The 25,000-nt window shown below is 45.1% G+C and overlaps 2 protein-coding genes across 3 annotated transcripts in view; both read right to left on the reverse strand.

Moving 5' to 3' along the window:
* fam172a (family with sequence similarity 172 member A) overlaps positions 1–18,456 on the reverse strand; it is a 180,824-nt gene extending 162,368 nt beyond the window's left edge. Inside the window, exons 1-4 of one of the 2 annotated variants that reach the window (XM_048236399.1) lie at positions 18,344–18,456; positions 17,621–17,739; positions 17,095–17,196; positions 11,577–11,677 (exon numbers count right to left, since the gene is read on the reverse strand). In XM_048236399.1, coding sequence (XP_048092356.1) covers positions 11,577–11,677; positions 17,095–17,196; positions 17,621–17,708 — 291 coding nt within the window. In that variant the 5' untranslated portion in view covers positions 17,709–17,739; positions 18,344–18,456. The other variant, XM_048236398.1, reaches the window with a different exon arrangement.
* A 707-nt stretch (positions 18,457–19,163) lies between these two features.
* Positions 19,164–25,000, reverse strand: part of kiaa0825 (KIAA0825 ortholog) — a 124,527-nt gene continuing 118,690 nt past the window's right edge. The window contains 1 exon segment of the mRNA XM_048235732.1: positions 19,164–19,725. Within this exon segment, the coding sequence (XP_048091689.1) occupies positions 19,623–19,725 (103 nt within the window). The 3' untranslated portion in view covers positions 19,164–19,622.

Genomic DNA, 25,000 nt, shown 5'->3' on the forward strand with positions numbered 1-25,000 from the left:
AATGACATCAACAACTTTCTCTGTTTCTCTCCCGGCCGCCCGCCCGCCCGCCTGCTAACCTCCACCAGGCAACCCACCACCCCACCACCAACACCACTCACACAGCCACCCACCCCAGCAACCCACCCCAGCCAGCCACCCCAGCCACCCACCCCAGCCACCCCACCCACACCCCCGACACTCCCGGCAGCTGGAATCACAGGGAATTTCGCTCTGCCTCACAGCCCGTCTACGTGGGCGAGAGCGGGTGGCGGTGATGCGAAGGCCGTGGTTTGGCTCCAGTTCGGCGGATAATTGCGTGCGTGAGCGGGCATTCGTGTGTGTGTGTGTGTGTGTGTGTGTGTGTGTGTGTGTGCGTGTGTGTGTGTGTGTGTTGTGTGTATATGTGTGTGTGTGTGTGTGTGTGTGTGTGTGTGTTTGAGGAGACTAGCGACGGCAGTCTTTATTGCACCGGTGGCGCCTGTGGCTTTCGCAGCACGCAGGCAAAAAAAAAAAAAAAACGTCGGTTTATCTCGGCCCGGGATCGGGGGCGAACGGCCGGATCCGGATCTCCGGATCTGAGGGGGTCTCACAGTGGCACGATTGTGGACGACGAGGGGCACATCAAAGTGTCCGAAGCCTGGTGGCATCCAACCGCGGTCAGCTGGGGCTCACAGCCGGCCATAAAACCCGACGAGACTCCCCGACTTGCTGCAGGGATTTCAAGAGCAGGACACGCGTTGTTTACTCCCATTCCATTAGTGACGTGCCGGCGGACAGAGTGTTGTTGTACGTGATGAATTATCTCAACTGCGGGACTTGGAGTCTCCGTCTAATTCTGAAGTAAACACTGGCCACACACAACGGCGCCTGGCAAGAGAGCGCTGCTGGCTAGGTGGCTCCTTTGACCCTTTGGACATGGTAAATATTTAGGACACGGCCATATTGGAGTCATAAACCCCGCCGAATCCGACACAGTCCACGGCAGACGCAGCACAGCTTTTGGCTTAGGCCTCTCTGTTTACCTTTGCCGAGCCGAGTTGTGCGTTCGCACGTGCCGCACGGAATGCTGAAAATAGGCTTCCGTGACAGAACCTTGGAGACGAGGCGGCGAGGGTGGAGCGCATAAGGAGAGATGGCAATCGCGCTTTCTGAACCCCAAATATCTTTCCTGCCGCATGTCACATTGTGTACGTGTCTTGCCAAGTGCTTACGGCTTAGGTAATAACAGTAACAATAACAGTGGCACATTTGTTCGACCCGCGAGGAATACACTACCCAGCTTATCTGATTATACACCAATGGCCAGGGGAAAAAGACACACACACACACACACACACACACACACACACACACACACACACACACACACACACATTATGACCAAATTGAGTGATGCGATGAGACATTAACCCTGATCAGGCTCTACAGGGCCTCCAAACGAACAAAATAAGACCACGGGGCGTCACACCTCTGTCGGGCCCGCTGGACGAGAGAGAGCTGGCGAGAGAACGGGTTCGGACAGCTTTAATTTAACGGGAGAGGGCTCCAGCATGCGACATCGCCTAATCGGCTGAAATGTCACTCGGCTTGACGAGCGGCAAAATGATTGTGAAGCGCAATATGCTTTGTGTTTAATGACATCGATAGGTCTGGCAGAAATTTCATTTGCGCTTACATTAGTTTTGCCAGGAGCCTCAGGTGGCTTTGGGGCTCCCTCATATGTTTTGGAGGGTGTGTGTGTGTGCTTGTGTCTCTGTGTGTGTGTGTGTGTGTGTGTGTGTGTGTGTGTGTGTGTGTGTGTGTGTGTGTGGTCTCTGTGGGATAAGAGGGGCGGGTGGGGGTAGGGTGGGGTGTGTGTGTGGGGGTGGTCTCTGAGGGATACGCGGGGCGGGTGGGGTGGGGTGTGTGTGTGTGTGTTGTTTCCGGTGAGGGTAGATCTTTGCAGGCATGTTGAGTTTGTGGTATCTTCTGTGCTGTCTGCTCCAGAGACGGCGGCTGCTCTGGCATGTGGTGGGTGTTTGCACTGGCACTGGTAGAAGGGGGGGCATCTGTGTGGCACAGAGATGCCTTTTGTTTGATTTGACTGACAGCACTCATGGCTTTGGAGGCGAGCTGGAGGAAGGCATATGGCATAAGACTACAGTAGGATCAGGAACACAACACACACAATGCACAAATACAAATGCAAGCGCACGCTCGCTCGCTCACACACACACACACACACACAAACACAAACACACATTAACACAAACACACAGAAAAAACAGACAAACACACACACACACGCAATCACACACACACATACACACACACACAAAAACACACACTAACACAAACAAACACAAACACACACACAGAAAAAAACAGACAAACACACACACACACACAAACCCCCAAACAGATACACTCAAATAGAATCCCACACATACACAGACAACTTGCTACCACAATCATGTGCTGTCAGTTAAGAGGTAGACCCATCTCTGGACGAGCAAGCTCAAAACGGGAGCGTGAGTTGGGATGACTTTGTCTGAATGTGAAATGCAGACGTCCCGCCAAGCACCTCGACTATCTCCAGTCTGCCTGTCCTCTCCCGACGGAGGCCATTTGAAGAATTATCTTTCAGCTTTAAAAAAACACAAGAACGCATTCTCGCTGAAGGTTGTTCCTGGAGGACATTTGCTGATGGAGGGAAGAGCGGAGGCAAGACAGGGACGAAGAGGAGTTGGAGGAGGAGGAGGAGGAGGAGGAGGAAGGGGGGTGGGGGACGGCCTCATCTGCTCTGTCCTATCGGCGTAATTACAAAGCCTCTCCGTCTAGTAATTAACACCCGCTTATTAGTTTCTTAATAGAGGGCCCGCAGGTAGGAATGCCAAGTGACGCTAACTCCCTGGCACACATTAGCGTGGCAGTGCCACACACTAGCATGCTAAAAAAATGGACTAGCGCACCCAAGGGTGACATAGCCTGACACCTACAACATTCCTTCTCAGTCGCAGTCGGGCGCAGTAAGGCATGCAGGTATTTATCAATGCATGCCTGCAGAAAGATACAGTGGATGAGAGAGAGGAGGGAGCCTCATGGGAGCACTAACTAAACACTAACTCACAAGGGCTATGACACTCTTCAAACAGGACTGACTGGACTACTGAATGTCCACAGGTACTGGACTGACCTCTTGGATTGTGAGGCAGCTTCCAATAGATCTTAAGAGCTAGAGGGTAAGATACACACTTCAAGAGCAGCACTGTAGGAGAGTATGGGCAGAGAGGGTTCAAGCCCGGGCGAGAGTATAGCGTTATAAATTTCAGCGTTCGATTATTGCAAGGGGGAGGAAATCCCCTTTGTCCTGAACCAAGTAAGCCCTTGCTGCATTAATGTCAATGGAGACTTTGTGGAATTTTACCAATAAATTGGTCATTTGTCTTTCTGGATTTGTTGGTTTTGGAAAATTGTGTCATAATCTGTAAGTGTTTGGGATCATTTCAAGCCTAATAGAGTGTATTTTTTTAGTGTTCGGATTTGCAATAAAAATGGCAATATTAGACCATGCTGCTGCCAGTTACTGTCGGTTGTTATCATGCTGGCTAGCCTCTTAGCTAAGGTAACATTTTAAGCGGAGAAGTGTAATTTCTTTGAAATGACAACTAGCTGAATAACACTACTGACATTAGTTAAAGTGGATAGTTTATACTAGCGAATTTGCAACAGTATATTAAGTTTAGCGAAAGTCCTTCAACTACCTAGTCACTTGTTGGCGCATAGCTGTATTGCCATAGCTACTACATCCACTTATAGCATTTTAAACAAAAGCGTTAAGCGCTAACTAGTTCACATGACTAATTAAATTATTCATATCATATTCATAAGGTGATTCATTGGTATCATACATGATTATGGACAATAATACTGTGAACACAGAAATTATGTTTTATCTGTTGTTATTGCTTATTAAGAGAGCGTTTATTTAGTGGCGTGGTGGCATACTTATGCAGACGGAACTGTCCGTTTGCTCCCATAGTAGCAATTCGTTGCTCTATCTTGCTTGTAATCTAGGATCTTTGGTATATGGGATTCAATAGGCAGCTAGAAGGTGTGTGTGTGTTCTGTCCTGACCTGTTCTTCCTCAAAAGACACGGATCAATATTTCAATGTTTATGTTTGCTTAAGGGTATTAACACTCTCTTTCAATCAAAACACACACACACACACACACACACACACACACCAAAAGCCACTTAGCCAGGGAGGTAGTCAATGGCCATCACATCAAAGGCGTTTACATAATGACAGTGCAGAAGAAAGCAAATCACTGAAAGCTACTCAAAGACAGGTAAGGAAAAAAAAACAGGTAAGAACAGAGAGAGAGAGAGAGAGAGAGAGAGAGAGAGAGAGAGAGAGAGAGAGAGAGAGAGAGAGAGAGAGAGAGAGAGAGAGAGTGGGAGAGAGACAGCAATCCCAACAGACACACTCATAAGCAAGATGTAAAAAACAAACAAGTGAAAGTTGAGAGAAAGGATGAAGAGGAAGGGAGGAAGAGGAAGGGGGAGGGAGGGAGGGAGAGAGAGGGGGGGTGGGAGAGAGAGGGAGGGAGATTGACAGAGCTGAGGAGGAGTGTAAAAATGGTGCTTATTTTAAAAGGAGGTAGAGATTTAAAATAGAGCTCATTGTTGTATTATTTCAAGTCTTTTCCCCACCCTTTCTTTTTCACTCGTCTTCCCATTTCTTTTTTCCCTTTTTCTATTTTTTATTTTCTTAATATTTTTTTTGTCATCAAAGGCCTGCTGCTCGGAAGGGAACAAAGCTGGTTCACTTAAAGAGAAATTCCCCATAGGTCGCCTTTCCCTCACACACACACACTGTTGTTACATGTGTCTCTGGGACATTTACTCTCACTGTGCCAAGAATGCCACACACACACACGCATACACACACACACACACACATAAAAATATGATTTCCCTGTAATACGCTCTGCATGAATCGCCTAATAGCTAGTTTAATGACCACCTCAGGTGTTGCTTGGCAAGGCAATGGAAGGCTCTCTTGTAAAGCCCACTGCTGTCTGTGTGTGTGTGTGTGTGTGTGTGTGTGATGTCTGTCTGTCTGTCTGTCTCCACACACACACTCCCTGTGGGGTTTGAGCAGAGATGGGACGAGCTGGATCAGAAAAGACAGCTGCCATTTTGCTCGTTTTAAAAAGTGATCCCTCCTTAACGGCAAGCCAAAACCACCATGACTGACACCACCGCCAGCAATGCCAGGAAGGCAGGGAGAAGGCGTGAGAAACGGACAGATAACTGGCTGAGAAGCTCTTATGGTTTACCACATGTAACCCACACCCTCCCCCCCCACACACACACACACCACACACACCCACACCCACACACCCACACACACACACACACACACGAAGGCACAAATGACCATTGAAGTTATGATGCTGTAAAGGCCGTCTAAACTCATTTATGCTGGCATGGTGCCACCCTGGCTGGCACACATCACAACCTGAGGCCCTGTGCTACCTCCTCCAGTGGTGGCACGCTGCATGTCAGGTCCCCCCCCCACACACACATACATACATATACCCTGAACCTGACGGATGGCGGTATCAGTTCCAAAGCAATATGGATTTCACATGACTAACACTGTGCAGAGTAATATGACATGTGATGAGAGAGTAATATGAGAGAGAGAGAGAGAGAGAGAGAGAGAGAGATAATAATGCTGCCATCTGGCCAACCTCAACTCTGCTTCATTAGAATATTCTCCTCCTCTCTCTTCATCTCTCTCTCTCTCTCTCTCTCCATCTCTGTCTGTCATGGTGGCACAGATGCGGGTTGAGAAGAGGAACAGAATCTCTGTTTATTAACGGCTTAATACAGCTCCATTTGGGGGGGGGTATACCTATCAAAGGAGCACCATCACTGCTATACATACAGCCACTGTACAAGCCCACATCACATCATACCCTGCCCTACCCACACACACACACACACACTAAACATATTTTTCTGCGTTTTCGGCAGCAGTTACGACCTACCTGCACACACACACATTACATTACATTACATTACATTAGGCTGACGCATTTTTAGCCAAAGCGACTTACATATGTCAACTATATTACAAGGGATTACATTGTCCCCGGAGCAATTTGGAGTTAAGTGCCTTGCTCAAGGGCACAACGGTGGAAGCCGGGAATTGAACCGACAACTTTCAGGCTACTGCACGCTAGCCCAGTTCCTTAACCGCTACACTACCACCGCCCCTACACACACACACACACACACACACACACACACAAACACACACACACACACACACACACAGACACAGACACAGACACATACGTACACCGCCACCCACACACACACACTCATTCCCAATCACTCATTCCCAATCACTCATGCTGGCAGACAAAACAAACACACTCGGACGATGACACGCCAACACCTCACACATTCCAGCAGTGGCCACTATTCTACGGGCAACACTCGGCTGCAAGCGCGGCCTTGAGCTCTTACCCTTTGTATCGCGTTGGAACGCCACATTGAATTCCTCAACCTTGCCGACCAACACCAGAGGTGGGTACGCTAGCAAAACATGAAAAGCAACTGACTGATTGTGTGTGGGCGACACACACTTCACAGACTTTTCAAGACTACAATAAAACCAATAAAACGGGTATACAGTAAAACCTGCAAAGTGTACATTCAATGTATCTAACATTCAATGTCTCCAAAATCACACAAAAAACCCCACTTGAATAACCACTTGAAAAACTTTCACCAAAGGTACATTTCTTTGGGCTTTGGCAGGGTGTAAAACTGCATGTCGTTAGCTGGCTGACAAGAAAAACATTTTTTTTTTTTTTTTAATGGCTCTGTGAATGTCGACGACATCCTTGCAACTCCAAAACGCACCCCACACACTTCTCTGTACTTCTCCATTCACAGAGCCAGAGCCATTACCCAGAATCCCCTGTGTCAGAGCCAGCTGATCAACTAATGAAAGCAGACGGCCCTCTCAAAGGGGCGCCCCCAAACTCCTCTAATGTCTCATTCAGTGCCATCAGGTCCAGAGGTCTGGTCAATCACACAGGCCGTCTGGGAGCAAGGGTGTGTGTGTGTGTGGGAGGGGGGGGGGGGTGAGGCCTAGCATATCAAAGCCAGACTGAAGCCTAGAGAGGGATACAGGATGCTGTGGCCTCAGCCCTGCCGCTAGCCAGCTTACCCCAGCTGTTAGCCAGGCTGCACACCCCCCCCACCCACGCACACACACACACACACACACACACACACACACACACACACACACACACACACACACACACACACACACACACACACACATCCTTCTCGTCTTTTTTTTGTCCTCTTGAGGGCTGTCAGCAGCGCATCTCTGTGCCATCTTCGCCCTCCATTCAGACGGGGCTGAAGTGCAAATTGGACATCTGGTGCCACCGCCACACTCACAATAACACTGTTCTCTCTCTCTCTCTCTCTCTCTGCACACAGCACAGCACATCTCCCCCAGCCTGCTCCTCTGCTCCTCTCCTCTGTCCTCATTTCACCTACCAGCCTCAACTGCCTCTGATACTAACACACACACACTCATGCATGGACACACACACACACACACACACACACACACACACACACACACACACACACACAAACAAGGGCTTCTTCTCTTCCCTGAGATGCTCTGGACAAGCAGGTCTGCCTCTGTTCACCTGGCCAATGGAAAACAATGGCCCTCAGCCAAACTCACACATCCGCCTATGTCCACGCGTGGCCAGGCAAGGCATGCCTGCAGATATGGTGCTGCTTACGCTAATTGCTGAACTTGGAACGAAGCACTGTGCCATGCAACTGATATGCAGAACAGTAAGCAACTGATAAGCATAACAGCATTTAATCTTTCGATCCTTATTATAGTCTATCTTTATTATCATTATCAGTTCTATAAAGACTGCTTACATCTGAGAAACATACAAACAAGAAACAACAAATCAGATATACTGCACCAGGTCAAGAAGTTTAAATGCATATTTGATGTTTCCATTTGTTTCCTTGCAAATTAATAATGCAACTAGTAATGATGATACTAAGTGGTGTTTGTGTGCTTTGCTGTGTGCATATTTATTTACACTTCTAGAAGAAACAGGGCCTTCAAGAGAAGGCTATTTCTCTGAGGACATACCTGGACTGGAAATAAAAATGAAACAGAACACACTCGCACAAAGGTAATCCTAAAAGAGTCAATGTTCTCTTTGAACATCAAAGAATCGGCGGAACAATTAAAGCCATGCAAACAGGCCTGCGAATGAACAAAGATTTACAACACAACAAATGCACATCTAATGATTAGCTTATGCATATTACATGAATGGAGACCAACTGAACATCATTTGAACTTTACTGTGCGGAAAGCAGTGGTTTAGAGTAGCCAAATGATAAACTAACACATTCATGACTGAAGAGCTGATAATCCTGTTTTGATCGGAGTCACACTAAGCAAATATACAGCTACTGTCCCCTGAACAGCATGCTATGGAGCTGAGGAGAGTTCATGATACTGTTTTGTTATGTCAGAGTTGCACCACACACACACACAAATTCAGTCATTTGCACATTAGTCAACAGCAAAATCACAGGTCTGAAAGACACACACACAAGTGCCACAATCATCCAGAACTAACCCACAAATAGTGTGTCAAGCACACTAACAGACGCACACAAGTACACACATGCACAGATATCCACGCGCCCACACACACACACACACACACACACACACACACACACACACACACACACACACACACACACACACACACACACACACACACACACACACACACACACACACACACACACACACACACACACACACACACACACACGCTCTCCATAACTCTCACATTTGCTCACAAGTTGGGTTTCCCATTAATAGGCGCGGCAGTCATAATTCACACACACGCTAATCTCCACATCCACACACACACGCACGGTGTCATCATCAATACCTCCACCTGACACGAATGCAAAGAGGTTGTCATCACCCTCACCTCCTGATCGCTTTCTCCCCCTTCTCTCTCTTTTCACTCTCTCACACACACACACACATAGAGCTAGACAAACATACACACACGCACGCACACACACAAACACACACTGACACTGACACACTGACACACACACACACACACACTGACACAACACACACACACACACACACACACTGACACAAACACACACACACACACACCCACACCCAGACACACCTAACTGATGGGTGGATGGCAGTGGCATGAGGGCATAGGGGGATTAATGGTTGCCTGAGCGTGAAGGTGTAAACAGCGGCTGTGGGCGGGGGGGTGTAAATCACCGCGGAGGAAAGCCCGCCAGTATAAAACACAGCACCGGCATCAGAAGACCACTCACTGTTCCACTGACACCTAACCCCCCACACACACACACACACACACTAAACCCCACATTGGTCTTTCTATGAACACTATGCAATTACCCAGGCAGGCAAAAAGAGATGATTAAAGAGCTAAACTCCAACCCAAACAGAGACATCAGAGGGAGTTTACACGGCATAAACACTTTCAAAACTAAGAAGAAGGATTAGGGAGTGTGTGTGTGTGTGTGTGTGTGTGTGTGTGTGTGTGTGTGTGTGTGTGTGTGTGTGTGTGTGTGTGTGTGTGTGCGTGCGTGTGGCACGTCATGAACTAAGGTAAAGATGAGCAGAGAACAGTGTGTGTGTATGTTTGTCACATGGGTGTGCCGATATGTCCGGACAAGACTAATGGGAAGGCGGGAACTAAGAACAGGAGACAAAGATTATTTGTGTGTGTGTGTGTGTGTGTGTGTGTGTGTGTGTGTGTGTGTGATGCCACATAATGTGGACATAGAGCAGAATGGTGGACACACATACAGTCCAGCTGGTCTGGAGGTGATTGAGCATGTGTTCAGTGTGTGTCTTTATTTTGCTCTAAATTCTTTTTGTTTTGTGTCAGTCGATGTGAGTGTGTGTGGCCACACAAATGTGTGTATGTACGTGTGTACGTATGTGTGTGTGTATGTATGTATGTGCTGTATGTATGTTTAATGTGTGTATATGTATGCGTGTGTGTATGTATGCATGTATAATGTGTGTATATGTGTGTGTATGTACAGTATGTGTGTGTGTGTGTGTGTGTGTATGTATGTATGTGCTGTATGTATATTTAATGTGTGTATATGTGTGTGTATGTATGCGTGTGTGTGTGTATGTATGCATGTATAATGTGTGTATATGTGTGTGTATGTACAGTATGTGTGTGTGTGTGTGTATGTATGCATGCATAATGTGTGTATATGCATGTGTACAGTACTGTATGTATGTGTGTGTGTGTGTGTGTGTGTGTGTGTGTGTATGTATGCATGTATAATGTATGTATGTATGTGTGTATGTGCTGTATGTATGTGTGTGTAATCTGAATGGTGTGCGGTTCCAGTGAGTGCTTCTGAGTGTTCCAATTACTGCATGGAATCCAATTACAAAGTTATTAAAAGTGGGAAACAGAGATACCTCAAAATCATTAGCCAAGTTTCTCGCCTAATGGTGTGCTATGATAATCTCCTTCACACACCTTGTTTGTTGAAAAGCACGCGCACACACTGATTTTGTCTGCATTTCGATCCAATGGAAGCAAAGTTTGATATTGGGAGTAGAAAACACATAACAGCCAAGAGGGAGATCACTAGAAGATAGTGTTGCTCTGTTATGGCTAAAATCATATAGGGTGTCATTAGCCGTGTGTTAGCATTAGCTGTGTATTAGCTGCATTGTGTATAAGCCACAGGACACTGCTTTATGCAAGTTAAAACTACATTAACTGCCCCTGTGTAGTAACCTCAAAGCTGAAGAAATTTTGCAAAATCAATGTATAAACCGCAGCTAATAGTTGGTAATCATGATTATTTTGTTCAATATTGACATCCTGATTATTTAACACAATTAATCAATGATTTTGGAAACATCATCCATTTTACAAACTTTAAAAAAACTATAATTAAACTGCAAAATAAATAAGTAAGAAGTATATACTATTTTGGTCCCGTGAGGGAAATTTGGTCTCTGCATTTATCCCAATACGTGAATTAGTGAAACACACACAGCACACAGTGTACACACAGTGAGGTGAAGCACACACTAATTCCGGCGCAGTGAGCTGCCTGCATCAACAGCAGCACTCAGCTCAGGGAGCAGTGAGGGGTTAGGTGCCTTGCTCAAGGGCACTTCAGCCGTGCCTACTGGTCGGGGTTCGAACCGGCTTACAGGTCCGAAGTGCTAACCAGTAGGCCACGGCTGCCAAATAATAAACAAAAATACATGCAAAAAATATAATGAATGCATCGGCTACCACTGTAATGCATAGGAGGACGTTGGATTTATATCTGAAGACAAAACGAGTGGTGCAAATCAGAGTGCATTCGTTATATTTCGATTATGTTTTTTACAGAATCGTCAGAATTCATGAGTGACGTTAATCAATTAGTATTAATTGCACAGCCCTCTGTTATGTGTCTCTGTACCTCTCCCAGAGCTTCGTATCGCTTCTGGTTCCATCGGTGCAGGTCCTCTCTGTAGTTGAAGATGAAGGCCTCGCCAGTCTTGGTGTGTCTTAACTGCCCACCTGAGAGAGAGAGAGAGAGAGAGAGAGAGAGAGAGAGAATACAATACATCTCAATAAACCACTATGAATTTGAATTTGTATTTAACAGCGAGGGTGAGAGAGACAAACAAACAAACACAGACCCTGACGCCCTCACTCTCCAATAAGACTTCCAAAGGAACATGGCAGCTTGCGCTCACTCAGGAGTGTCCTTCAAAGTTCATACACTAAGTCAAATGTAAAATTCCATGACTTTTCCCTGACGAAAAACCTGAATTTCCATGACTTACTATATAATGAATAGTACAATATACCAACCAATGATTTCAGAGCACACGCATAGCGGTCCAGATTTTTTTAACTTTTTTAGAGCGAGAGATGAATAAATAGGCATTGAATAAACACAGTTGGGCTACTCAAGCAAGCCATAAAGCTAATAACCAGATATAAACCAACTCTGTGTGGCAATATATTTGTATTAATGTATTTTGGCAAGTACATTTTTAAACTGTTATAACAAAATTCCCTGATATTCCATGACTTTGCCCCAAAATGATAACATTCCCTGGCTAAAACTCCATGATACTCCAGAAATTCCATGACCCGTGGGAACCCTGGGCCTTTACCATCTCTACTTCTTGGAGTCAGGGCCCAGTTAGAGGGAGAGCAGGAGAAAAGGGATATGGAGAAGAAACAGAGTGATAGAGAACGCCCCTGTTTATGCCTACTACAACAGAGAAGTAGACCAAGGAATTGTTTATTTATTGGTTATTTATTTACTGCCAGTGTGGGTAGGCAGTGAGAGTGGCTTGCAACTGTCACAAGAAAAAACTGGCTCTGACCTTCAGTTCAAGACTTGGACTCTACAGCCTCTCTCCCTCTCTTCTTCTCTCTCTCTCGCTCGCTCCTTCTCTCTCTTTGCCTCTCCCTCTCATTCTCTTTCTCTATCTCTCTCTCTGTGCAATTAAATGTGTTTGGCTGCCTTCCCCCCATCTGGCAGGTGTGCCAGCCGGAGCTGGAGAAGAAGACAGCACTGCGCTCCTCCACTCGCCACTCCAATGGCCTTCTGGGATGTCTGGCAGGGGCTGGCCTGGACAGCTGGTGTGGTGTTCTCTCTCTCTCTCTCTCTTTCTCTCTCTTTGTTTATTTCTCACTCGCTCTATCAAGTCTCGCTTTGTGTGCCTGCTCCAAAACTCACCTGAGTCTCCTGATAAAACCTCCTTCTCACACACAGACACACTTTCTCTCTTACACACACACACACACACTACACAAACATGCACAGTGCAGAAGTTAGATCAGTCACTCATGTGACTTTCCTTCATTTAGGACCTAAGGAAGTCCTTCAGATCACACAGACACAGACAGACACACACACACATACACTCACATTTTCTCTCTCTCTCTCTCTCTCTCTCTGAGCTGAACATTTGAACGCTTGCTTGAGGGATCCACTCAGGCCAGGCTGTGTGCCAGGCTGGACTAGACTGGACGGTGGCGGCGAAGGCAAGGCTCGGGGAGTTTGAGATGGCGCGAGGCCCTCTGCCAGCTCTTGACCCCTGCTAACCAGGCACAGGCAGCTGCTGGGGTGGGGAACAATGCGGCATCCCCACGTGGAACCCCACTCTGAGCACCCCCTACCCCTAGCCCCGACTCAGCCTCCATCCCCATCCATCCCCATCCACCCACTGGAGGCATCCAGCTCCAGCACATCAGCACTGGGCCCAGCCCAGCCCAGCCAGCGAGGGCTCCGGGCAATGAGACAGAGAGTAATGGAGGGGCCTCAGCATGAATGTAAAGCAGGCCACATCATTACGGCTCCAAATGAAACCGCTCCATCACCAGCATGCAGAAACGGCATGGTGTGTGTGTGTGTGTGTGTGTGTGCTAAGGGGGAGGTTAACACCTCATAACCTCACCTTCATATAGCCCAAATTAAACATCCTTTACATCAAGTGGGAGCATTTTGGAAGAAATCAGCATGCAATATGAGCTCAAAATAGGAAGAACAAAAATATTGGTTCTTTCCATTGGAGTAATTAGAGCGCTTTTGAGATTAGCGCTCGGAAGAGTAGATTTTAATGCTAGTAAATATGGCTCTTGGGGAGAGGAGCGTCATCCATTGTTCTGTTGACACTGGGAGATAACAAGCCTTAAAACAGTGCTAAATTTCATTGTGACCTCTCTAACGGTTGGAGAGCGAGCGAAGTGTGTAGGCAAATATGCTCAAAGTGCAGACGCTAACCCAAATAGCCTCGGGGCCGCTTAGCCTCATACTTTCTCAATTACATTGCCGTGGCAACCGGCAAGAAAATAATATATATATATATATATATATATATATATATATAAAATCTTTGTCAAAAAATTTTTTTCAAAGCATTTTTTTTTAAAAAAAAAAAAAAGAAGCATGCAACGCCTTTATGCACGGTTAGTAGGAGATGGATTCAACTTAGCTAGTGATGAGGCGTGGAACACTTCTTGCTTTCATCATCGGCTGTTTGACATGGGTAACACTAAAAAGGCGTTCACCAACGCAGAGTGTTAAAAGGCTCCCTTTACCCCAGACCCAGCCCAGACCTTCACAAACATACAAACACACAAACACACACACACATAGAGATATACACATACAGTGCGCAAACGCACACACACACACACACACACACCTAATCAGGCCCGAAGCTTGACTATTTGGGGTGTGAGGGGTTGAAATAGGCCTGAAAAAGCATGTGCATAAAGGGGAGGTATAAAAGAAGAGCGCATTGAAGAAATCAATTATGCATTCGTGAAAGGGAGCAGGACGAGCAGTTTCTGGAACAGGCGACGCCTAACAGGAGGAATAGCGGCTCCTGATGAAAGCGCACGGCGCGTGGGGGAAAGTTCAGCTCCAATGCCTACTCTGCACAAGCTCTCTCTCTCTCTCTCTCTCTCTCTCTCACACACACACACACATACACACACACACACACACACACACACAAAGAGTCCCCTCTTTCTTGCTCTCTCTCTCTCTCTCATGAGTATTCATTTTCAACTTTTCCCCCATTTTTCCCCCTCCATTCGTAATTAGCATGCTGTTCTCCATTTCGGAGGCTTAATTGGGTGTACATAACCTTGGATTTCCAGTAATGGAAAAAAAAAGCTCAGGGCTAATATGATGAAGCCATCATCATTAAGGATGAAGACAAGATATCCTAGCCAAAAAGAAAACACTTGTGTGTATTTTATCTTCCTTGTGGCTCATATGTGTTTCCTATCCTATCTCTTTTACACAATTCCACTGTTTCCTCCACCACAAACACAACACACACACACACACACACACACACACACACACACACACACACACACACACACACACACACACACACACACACACACACACACACACACACACACACACTTACACTTACACTTTCCTCCTTTTTCAGCAGGTGTGTCTGAAAGCATAAGCAGTGGTCTCATATTCTATAACTGCTCCCCAGTCATCCATAGAATAAGCTAGCAACAGATGCCCAATGAGTGACATTTTGAAGAGAGAGGAAAAGAGGAAAGAGAAGGAGGGGATGGGGAAAAAAAAACCTTTCAGTCAACGCAAAAAAATGGCATTCAGGGCTTTTCTTGTGTGCTGAGGAGAGGAGAGGAGAGGAGAGCAGAGGAGGGAGGTAGAGTGTGTGTGTGTGTGTGTGTGTGTGGGGGGGGCAGGAGGCATTTGGACGGAGGAGCAAGGTTATGCAAATCCCCCGTCAAGTGCTCTGCAGGGATGAGTAGGTCCCTGACAGCCCGTCCCAAACACCTCATGTCCAGAGCTGCCAGCGCACGCTGCCGGGGCCCCTGCACACCCAGACAGCCAGCCAGCACCATCCCCAGAGGGGCGGCAGCAAATGCACAATAAAATCACTGCATCATCAGAGGAGGGGAGGCTTCAGTAGAGCTACGCTAGCAGTCCCCCCACACACTATCACTCAGTCTCACACACACACAAACCACACACACTCACACAAGGCTAACATTACTGCTTCATCCCAGAAAGCCCTGGCACATGCGTTTCTGGGGAAATATGTAATTGTGATTTTTTTTTTCCTGACAGATATTGCGAGTACAATTTGATTTGATTACAATTTGACACAGAAGTCAAGCCTCAATAATAATAATAATAATAATAATAATAATAATAATAAATATAGTTGCAGAGCATCGATGGTCAGGGTCCAAGCAGTTGATCAATCAATATTTTTTGAGGAACTTTTTGAGGATACTGATTTACAGTATTTGTGATTATAATTATATTGTATATATTGTGCCACTCTGCTATTGAGAACGTGGATGCAAGTGAGCAGTTTGGCTGAAGTGGCCTCTAGAGGGAAATGGCTGAAATATTTGACAAGTTCAACAGTTGGAAAAGGTACCCGCAGTTCAGGCAAAGGGGCTTCAAAAGCAGGATTGAAACTGGGAGCTTACAGGTTTGAATCAGCATTCAATTGAGATTTAAATCAGCTTGATGATGATTGATGATGCCCTCACAGATGCTGATTTAGTAATGCAAAGACTTGCATAACAACTTAATGTGGATACTTGGACAAATTAGAAGCAAGACAGCTGATAAAGCCAAGATAGCCAAGACTCAGGCGTACTTTGTACTTGTGAACAAAGTTGACATTTTTAGAGCAGAGGGCCAATGACTCAAAGATGCAGATGGATGCAAAGATTGCAATGATGCAAGAAGTTTGAGGCTAGGCCTCACTGTACTTGCCAAGATGTAAAACTGATTATTATAGTGCCACCTAATAGGCACAGTACCTCAGGTTAGGGGGTCTAAGTAGAGAAAGGTCTCTGGGACCATAGGATATTGTGAAGTTTCACATTCCTCCACTGCACTGTTTGGACCCCTAATAATAATAATAATAATAATAATAATAATAATAATAATAATAATAATAATAGACACCTACCTACATAAGCTGCATCTACTACTGCATCACATATTAGTCGTACTGACATAAACATTACCACTTCATCATTATATTGTACAAAAACATGACTTGTCACAAAATACACACTGAAATAAATATACTATGCTATCAGGACAAAAATAGGCCTCATAGTCATAGATATTGACTGCTTTGTCTGCTGAAACCTGAAAGAGACAAACTACAACTCACCAAGCCACAACCACCTCATAATCATCATCATACAATGGCAGATTTGCTTAACTTTTCAAACACCATCAACAGTCACTAATGCAACACAATGTGACTCAACTTAGAGGTGAAATTAACATCACAATATCAGGGAAGCTCCATAGATCTTCAATAACAAATTACCAAAACAAAAAAAAAAGAATTCTCAACAATAAAGTGGATTGTACATTCTTCCATCCTTGATGCTGACTTAACAGTATGAAGACTCTTTCAACCCATTAAAGAAAAACTTACGTTCATTAAAGGCATACTCAAATTCCTCCAGCGTCTTTGGGAAGGTGAGGGGAGGCTCATCTTTCTTCATCAGCTCATCGAGATCTATCCTTGACAGTAAATCTAAAAAAGGATGTTATTACAGTTAGGATTTACTTGTGATCTGTCCATAATGGTTATGGTGATGGTTAAGGTAGTTATTAGGCTCTACTTACAACATTCTTCAAATGTTGATGTATGAAAACTACAATCTGTAAATAAGACTGGTCATTGTATATGTCTTCTACAACTTCTGTTTAAAGTAACCTTTTTTTCACAGTAGCCTACATGATATCGACTTTTTTTAATTAACTTAGTACCAGTAAGCCTACAAAATAAAAAAGAAATACAAAAACACAATAGTCTTATATATATCTTATAGTCAAATATTATAGTTGTACACAGTTTTATAAAAGCCTTGTTTGTAACCTTTCATTAAAACAAACAGCTAATGTGACAAGGTTATAAGTATGCTATCCAACTACAATTCCATTATAGCCTATCTTACCTTTCAGAGCAGTTGTCTTCTCTTTGTCTTCTTGAGCCATGTTTAGAAAGAAAAATAAGAATATGCAGGGCACTGCTCTGACCAGCATGGACGTCTTGAGTGTGTCACAGACAATTAACCTGCAAGGTGAGCACATTGTTTAATACAATGAGGTGTAATTCTCTTTGAAGGTTTGACCTGCAGTTAATCTGGTTATCAACATTGTGAGCAGATGCTGTGTTATTGTACAAAACAAAGAAAAAGCAGGTGCTTTTATATTCACGTCAACAAGGGTGCTTATGTGCCAGCTTCTTCTTCTGAATAAATAAACGGAACCATCGTAAACCCTGTGCTACTCTTGATAGGTTAAATTTGCACTACACCTTATCACTTGAATGATTGTTCGTATCTAAAATGTAGCTCATAAACTTGGTCAGCTGTAGCAAGTGTGTCCAGTGGCTTGCTGCCTACTTTCTGACCACAGACTGAACGAAATTACTCTTGAATGATTCGGACAGTGCAAGTTTCTCACATTAAATTCCTCAGGGCTGTATTAATTCTCTAATAATCAATCACAACAAATGTTTGCGTCTACATTTAATGAAAAATCCTACTTGTGGATTTGCAACTCTTAATTTCACCAACGCGTTGGACTTGGTGTCCTCGTCCGTCCGCAGTAATGAACACCAATCAAGAGGGGCAAATACAAAGTGAGAAACATGCATTTTCGTTTCACTCACATACCATCATAACAAGCAAATGTGGAAATCTCAACCATCATGCATCTTCTGCTTCCTTGTTGCAGAAAACAGGAAGAATCTGCAGGAAACGGAAGTGTGACGTTTCGGCGAGCGCTTTTACTCTTAAAGGCGCGGTAACCATTATGTGTCATTGCTTTGCATCACAGCAATGCTTTGTGTGCTTTGACAGGCTGTTTCTTCTGCCAGACTGAAGGTCTACGTGGACTTTTAGTCACAATAACCCTTTAGATTGTTTTGCTTTAATAGCCTGCTTATGTTACCATGACTATTCTCTTTTGTAGGATAATGCATCAAACAATTTCCATTTGGTATACGTCTATCAAAAGACATTCCCATTGTCAAAAGTGTGATGTGAGTAAACATGCTCTTTTCAGAGGCTTTTGAAATACACAATACACCCTTTGACAACTAAAGCCAACCAGGCTGCATCAAACCGATGTGGCATTAAGTCTTTAATCACAAAATACTATTTCAGAGGTGTCTTTGTAACTGCCTAACAATTGTCAGAAGATAACGGCTATTTATCATGCTATTCATTTCAAACCAAAAATACAAAAAAAAGATAGATATAGGTCCATCTTTTCATTGATTTGTATACATTATAATAATAGTCACTTCAGAGGCTACACTTAGCTTTGTCTGGATCCTATCATCCACAGATGTCCTCTCTCTTGCATACAAGGACATATTTTAGTATTTAGAAAGACAGACAAAACCTTGCAAATACCCATTATGATTTTTTTTTTCTGCCATACAAAAGATTTTAGATGTCAGAAAATGGTCATTTCAACAGACATGGAGCATAGTGAAGAGTCTATTTTAATAAAACATTGAGTGACTGACTACTCCATATTACAAAACACAGTGAGACAAACACAATTTTATGTAAACTGTGTACAGAGCTACATATGTTCTCATGGCATCCCCCCTACATAAACATTACATTCAGCTGTGGTCATGGGAACTGTACTGCATGAGGAGCCATATAGCACCAACAGACGTATGGAACAGCACCTCCAGAAAAAACATGTGTAAAGAATATTGTACAGCAAAACAGAAAAAGTACAATGAAACATTCATGTGCTTACATTTCAGCAGTTAATCACTTGGCATCATAGTCCAGAGTAAGGTCAGACTTAGCACATAGACATCCAGAAAAAAAACAAATGTGTGTGCATATCATATGTGCTAAATGTCAAACATGCTGTAATGTACGGATGGGATGGATTTCTGATGCATGTTTGATGCTGGGTAGATCTCTGCTATGAGGAGGGGCCAGGGCTGGTGGTGAACCAGGTCTTCTGGAGGTGATCCACCAAAGCTTTCTCCTCATCCTCCAGCTCTGCATCCTCCTGCATCTCCCACCTGAAACACACCGACAAAACACACACATGCATCAGGAGTTTGTGCACACACACACACACACACACACACACACACACACACACACACACACAAACTGAAACAAACACACACACACACATAGGTCAGGGCTTTGTACACACACACATACCGACAAAAACACACACGAGTTGGGGCTTTGAGCACGCGCGCACACACACACGCACACACACACACACACACACACACACACACACACACACGCATGCACGCACGCACGCAACACACAATACATAACACAAAAACACAGGCATGGGTCAGGGCTTTGTGCACGCACACACGCAACACACAATACATTACACAAATAAATCATTTCTGGATGGATAAGTATGGGATTCACCTGACCAATCAGGCTAGCTTTTAAGAGCCCTGAACATCAAAATCATTCTGTCAAGTTTTCCCACATCGTTCCTCATCAGCTATCAGTTTAGACATCTGGATTGCGACATGTCGAGAAGGCAAAATATACAGCTACACTTCGTCTCTCATCCAAAAGCAGAAATGTATTCCACATGTTTTCTTAAACACCAACACGCCTCATTACAAATCTGAGGTACTAGTGATGACTACTTCTTTGACTAACGCCATTAACTTTAACTATGTTTACAATAGCAGCAACATGCAAATGAATGTCGGCAAGAACGGGGTTGAGTGGTAAATGCAACTTTTGACCTTAAGTATAATTGTTTTTATTGCACTGCATATCTAAACCCCAGGGAGACATATTGCGTTCTTTATCGGTGGGGCTGTCATGTCATAACATCTCCAAAGAGGTCCATTTAACAGTGGGGTAATTGTGCTTTGCTGCCAATCGCTGTTCCTGGATGTATTCACCCTTTTCCTCCTGTGGTAGTGGGAGCCATAATCTTCAAATGTGGAAATATGAGCTCCATCTCTTCCACGAAAAGAGCTGGCTTCTCATACCAGGCACCTCATGCATACAAAGAAGCCATGGTCTCTCCCTCTCTCTCTCTCTCTGTGTGTGTGTGTGTGTGTGTGTGTGTGTATAAAAGAGACACAGACACACAGAGCAAAAGAGAGGGAATGTGTCAGTGTGAGTGTACTTGCACCGCGGCACTTTGATGGAGTTTCTGCCTCAGTCACTGTGCCTATCTGTCCGCATCAGACACCCTCTTTCTCTTCCCCGGCCCGCGCTGTCGCCGCGGTAATTACTGCCTATACGGCCTGGATTTGTTTATGTAAATATGCGCATTTGATGCATGGGGGGGACCTCCCCACGTGGCGCACACCCTCTCCAATCTCTCTCTTCTCTCTTTCTCACTCTCTCTCTCTTACAGAGCCACTGGGCCGGCACCTGACATCTCTCTCTCTCTCTCTCTCTCTAAACACACACACACACACACACACACACACACACACGCACACACTCAGATAGGTATAAAAATCCAATTGTCCCACTTTATCATCCTTGGCCACTGGTATTATTTAAGAACCAACAAACAAATATTGGGAGCAAGAGAAACATAATATTTACAAATGTCGCAGGTGTTCGGAATGGATAGAATAAGTGAGCGGAGGGGAATACGGGTGAGAGATGGAGAGGGAGGGAGGGAGGGGAGGAGAGAAGAGGAGGAAGAGAATGCTAAAGGTTTTCCGATGTTTAATTTTCAAATAGGATTAAGCAGAGTGACATTTAGCTGAAGGTTACTGGCTGGGCGGAGCGACACATTGTCTTAGCCGATATTGATATTCTAGAAGCGGCCTGCTTGTCACCGGGACAAACAGTGTTGATGAATGAAGGGGCGATCCACAGGAAGGTGTTAAGTGCAAATTTGAAAGGGAAACGGGGGAGGAGGGGAGGAATCGAGGAAGAGGAGATGGAGGAATAGTAAGAAGGAAAAGAGAGAGAAGGGGGGTGGCAGAATGAGAAAGAGAAGGCAGTGGAGGAGACCTGGAGTGCACTAGAGTGTATTAAAGTCTCCAGGTCAACCAAATACTAGGACAGCCAACATAAACAAGTACCAGCAACCTGCGGCAAAGGAAAATTAGTTTGTTTTAAGCACTCTAATCTAGTCTCAAGAAAGTGAGAAAAATTGAATTGTGTTAAGTGGGCATACAGACTGGCTTCAATCAAATCATCATACGCAGCCACTCCAACAGTAACATTTGGTAATTAGGCTACAGTTCTATTATCGTAGCTTTTAATAAGGAGTACTTGTGCTATCCATGGGAATGAATTCTGGGAAAAAATGGCCTAAAGAAAGATAAGAAACGTTAATATGTATAATGGGAGTCCCATCTAATGTCCTAGGTGTCCACACTGTGGGCAGTGTCATGCTAAGCCTGGCCTCTTGTCACAGGTTCGTATTTCAGCAGATGGCCAGTCGGTCAGGGCTGTGCCCGGGGTCTGTGTCTTAATAAGCCGAATCTGATGTGGCCTTTCAGTCTTTTAGCACGCCTCATTTTTCATGCATTAGTACTCTTCCTGCTGACTCCGCCATTCCTCGGAACGCACCGGGCACAGGCGGCAGCACTCACCACCTCACTGCTGAATTGATGTTGTTGCTGAGAAAAGTGTTTTTTTTTTTTTAAATAAAAAAATAAAAAATACACGTCAAAGACTTCCCCAATCCCGACCTCCAGACTCCTCACCCCATGAACTTTTAGTAAAGGTAAAGGATGTGACACACAATCACAATCGATTATTATTACACATTTTATTATACTAATACACTGACATTACATTAATATATAATATTAATGTATTAACTGAACAATATTGACTTGCAAAAATAACTATATGAGTAACACACTGGCCCAATCTCAGTAACACCTCCTTCCTGATAACTTGGATGTTGGAGTAAGGTTCTAAATTGAGGATGACCCTAACAGTCCAACATGTAGGTCCAACCCCCATGTGATGTCATGCAGCATGCAGCAATATAAGTGGCCTGACTGACACTCTCCCATTTGTCAAAACAAGACAGAGAGAGAGAGATAGATAGAGAGAGATATATATATAAATAGAGATAGATAGAGAGAGAGAGATATAGAGAGAAAGAGAGAGAGAGACAAAAGGTTTCTGTCTGTGGCTGTTTGATGGTCTGTGTAAGAGGAGGAGAGGTGGGAGCACCTCTCACAGACCCATTAGATGAGCTGGCGTCCACAGCAGGAGGCCTTTTCCCACCTCAACGGTGGCCTCCTCTTTTATCCTTTTTTCTCTCTCTCCCTTCCTCTCTCTCTCTCTCTCTCTCTTTCGCTCAGTCTCAGTCTCCCTCTCCTCCTCTTTCTCTCTCTCTCCCCTTCTCATGTTTGTTTTAACAGCGCAAGTCTGTCAAACAGAAAGAGCCAGCCGCTGAGTGAGAACCTGCACGCATGCGCTGGGCCGCAAAAAGTGGCTCATCACCAAGACGAGCGCCAGTCGTCGGGCGCTAAGCGCTCCCGGGGTCGGCTCGTGAGCCAAAGCTAAATATTTTAAAGTGGTAAACTTTTGCGGAAAAGGTCAGGGCTTTCCACCAGCCATCTGCCAGGGAGGAGAGGTGTCAGACACGCGGAGAGGGCGAGGCGTGTAGCCGCCACCCTGATGGAGATCCCATTTCATGCTTATGAGCTTGCCCTTTGGAACTCTACGGTGGATACTGAACACGGCCACTGCAGTGGTCGCACAGGAAATATAATATCGGTCAAGTTGGTGCTGTACGAGAAATAATCATTTTTAAAAAATCCTAAAGATGACTTTTTTAGAACCCTTTCGCAGAGGTCTCGGGTGAAGGGAAACGTTTCACTGACCAGCTCTTGGTGTGGCATCAAAGTGTGCGGGGAGAGGATTTCCAAAAGTGTTTATTGTGGCAGTCGAAGATTGCATGAGTTGAGTGACTCAATTGCCTGTGCGACTTCAAGTTAACTTCAACTTTACTTTAACTCTTGAGTAGAACTGGAACTTGAACAAATTTCTACTTCTCTCCTGTCTCTCTCACACACACACACACACACACACACACACACACACACACACACACACACACACACACACACACACACACACACACACACACACACACACACACACACACACACACACACACACACACACACACACACACACACACACACACACACACACACACACACACACACACACACAGAGCCCTGAGGCTGTGGGACAGTAGTGGTGATCTGGGAGGTCGTGGGTGGACACTGACACCAGGCAAGGAGGAAGTGGGAGAGAACAATAGAGAAAGAGAGAGACAGAAAGAGAGAGAAAGAGAGAGAGAGAGAGAGAGAGAGAGAGAGAGAGAGAGAGAGAGAGACAGACAGAAAAGGCAGCAAATGAGCATCACGAGGTGCCCGTCTCTCCCCTTCAGCCACCAGTGGACGACAGCTGAGCCCTGCGAGCTCCACTCCAGACCAGAGACAGGCGACCAGGGGCCAGCTGACAGGACTGAGAACAGCAGAGTGGAGAGGAGAAGAGAGGAGAAGTGGCAGAGACGGAGCCAGCGCTGAGAGCTAACCCAGGCCTGGAACCTCTCCTGCTGTTTATGTGGCCTTGCCCTGGCAAGTGCCAAACAGAGCCCCAGATGTGGACTGAGTTTCCATTGCTGAGCTCCACAGCTGCGCATCGGCCTGACGACCGAGGAATGATAAACTGGAGCCGACTGGCAAAACATGAGTCAAGAGTAACCATGATGGTCTACTGGTGTTCTGTTACAGTTCATGCTTTAGGGCTATGCGATTTTTAGATGGTGGCAGAGAGAGTGACATTTAATCAGTGAAATCCAGCGTTGGGTGTTCTACTATTAAATCCCATAATGTGGCTGTTATCTCATGCTTAAAAAATACATTTGATTTAGACCATAAAATGTCTCCTATCACACAACAACTCTGTGACATATTAGCGATGCTGCACAATCTGTTTAAGTGATTGAGTCTCAGTAGTTTTGATATCTAGGACTGATATCTCTCCAGAGGATTTGGCATCATAATCATCATCCCAAAATAGCCGGGGACTTTCAAAGAAGAATCTCCATTCAGAATATCAATTAGGCTTCCGCACTGGGCTTCGCCTCAACTGAGGAAACCCATCAGGGGAGTTAGCGTGGTGGCGGGACAGTACCATCAACATCCTTCAGAGGACAGGACATCTTCCCTTGGTTTTTTTTTACCTATACCCTTCAAACAGCGTGCCTCGTGGAGAGACCAGGCAGCGGAGAGTGGCGGTAAGGATCGGTTTGTGCGGGGTATTTAGGAGTGGCGGTAAGGATCGGTTTGGAGTGGCGTG

The sequence above is a fragment of the Alosa alosa genome, chromosome 24, assembly GCF_017589495.1.
Source record: "Alosa alosa isolate M-15738 ecotype Scorff River chromosome 24, AALO_Geno_1.1, whole genome shotgun sequence".
In the NCBI taxonomy this organism is placed as follows: Eukaryota; Metazoa; Chordata; class Actinopteri; order Clupeiformes; family Clupeidae; genus Alosa; species Alosa alosa.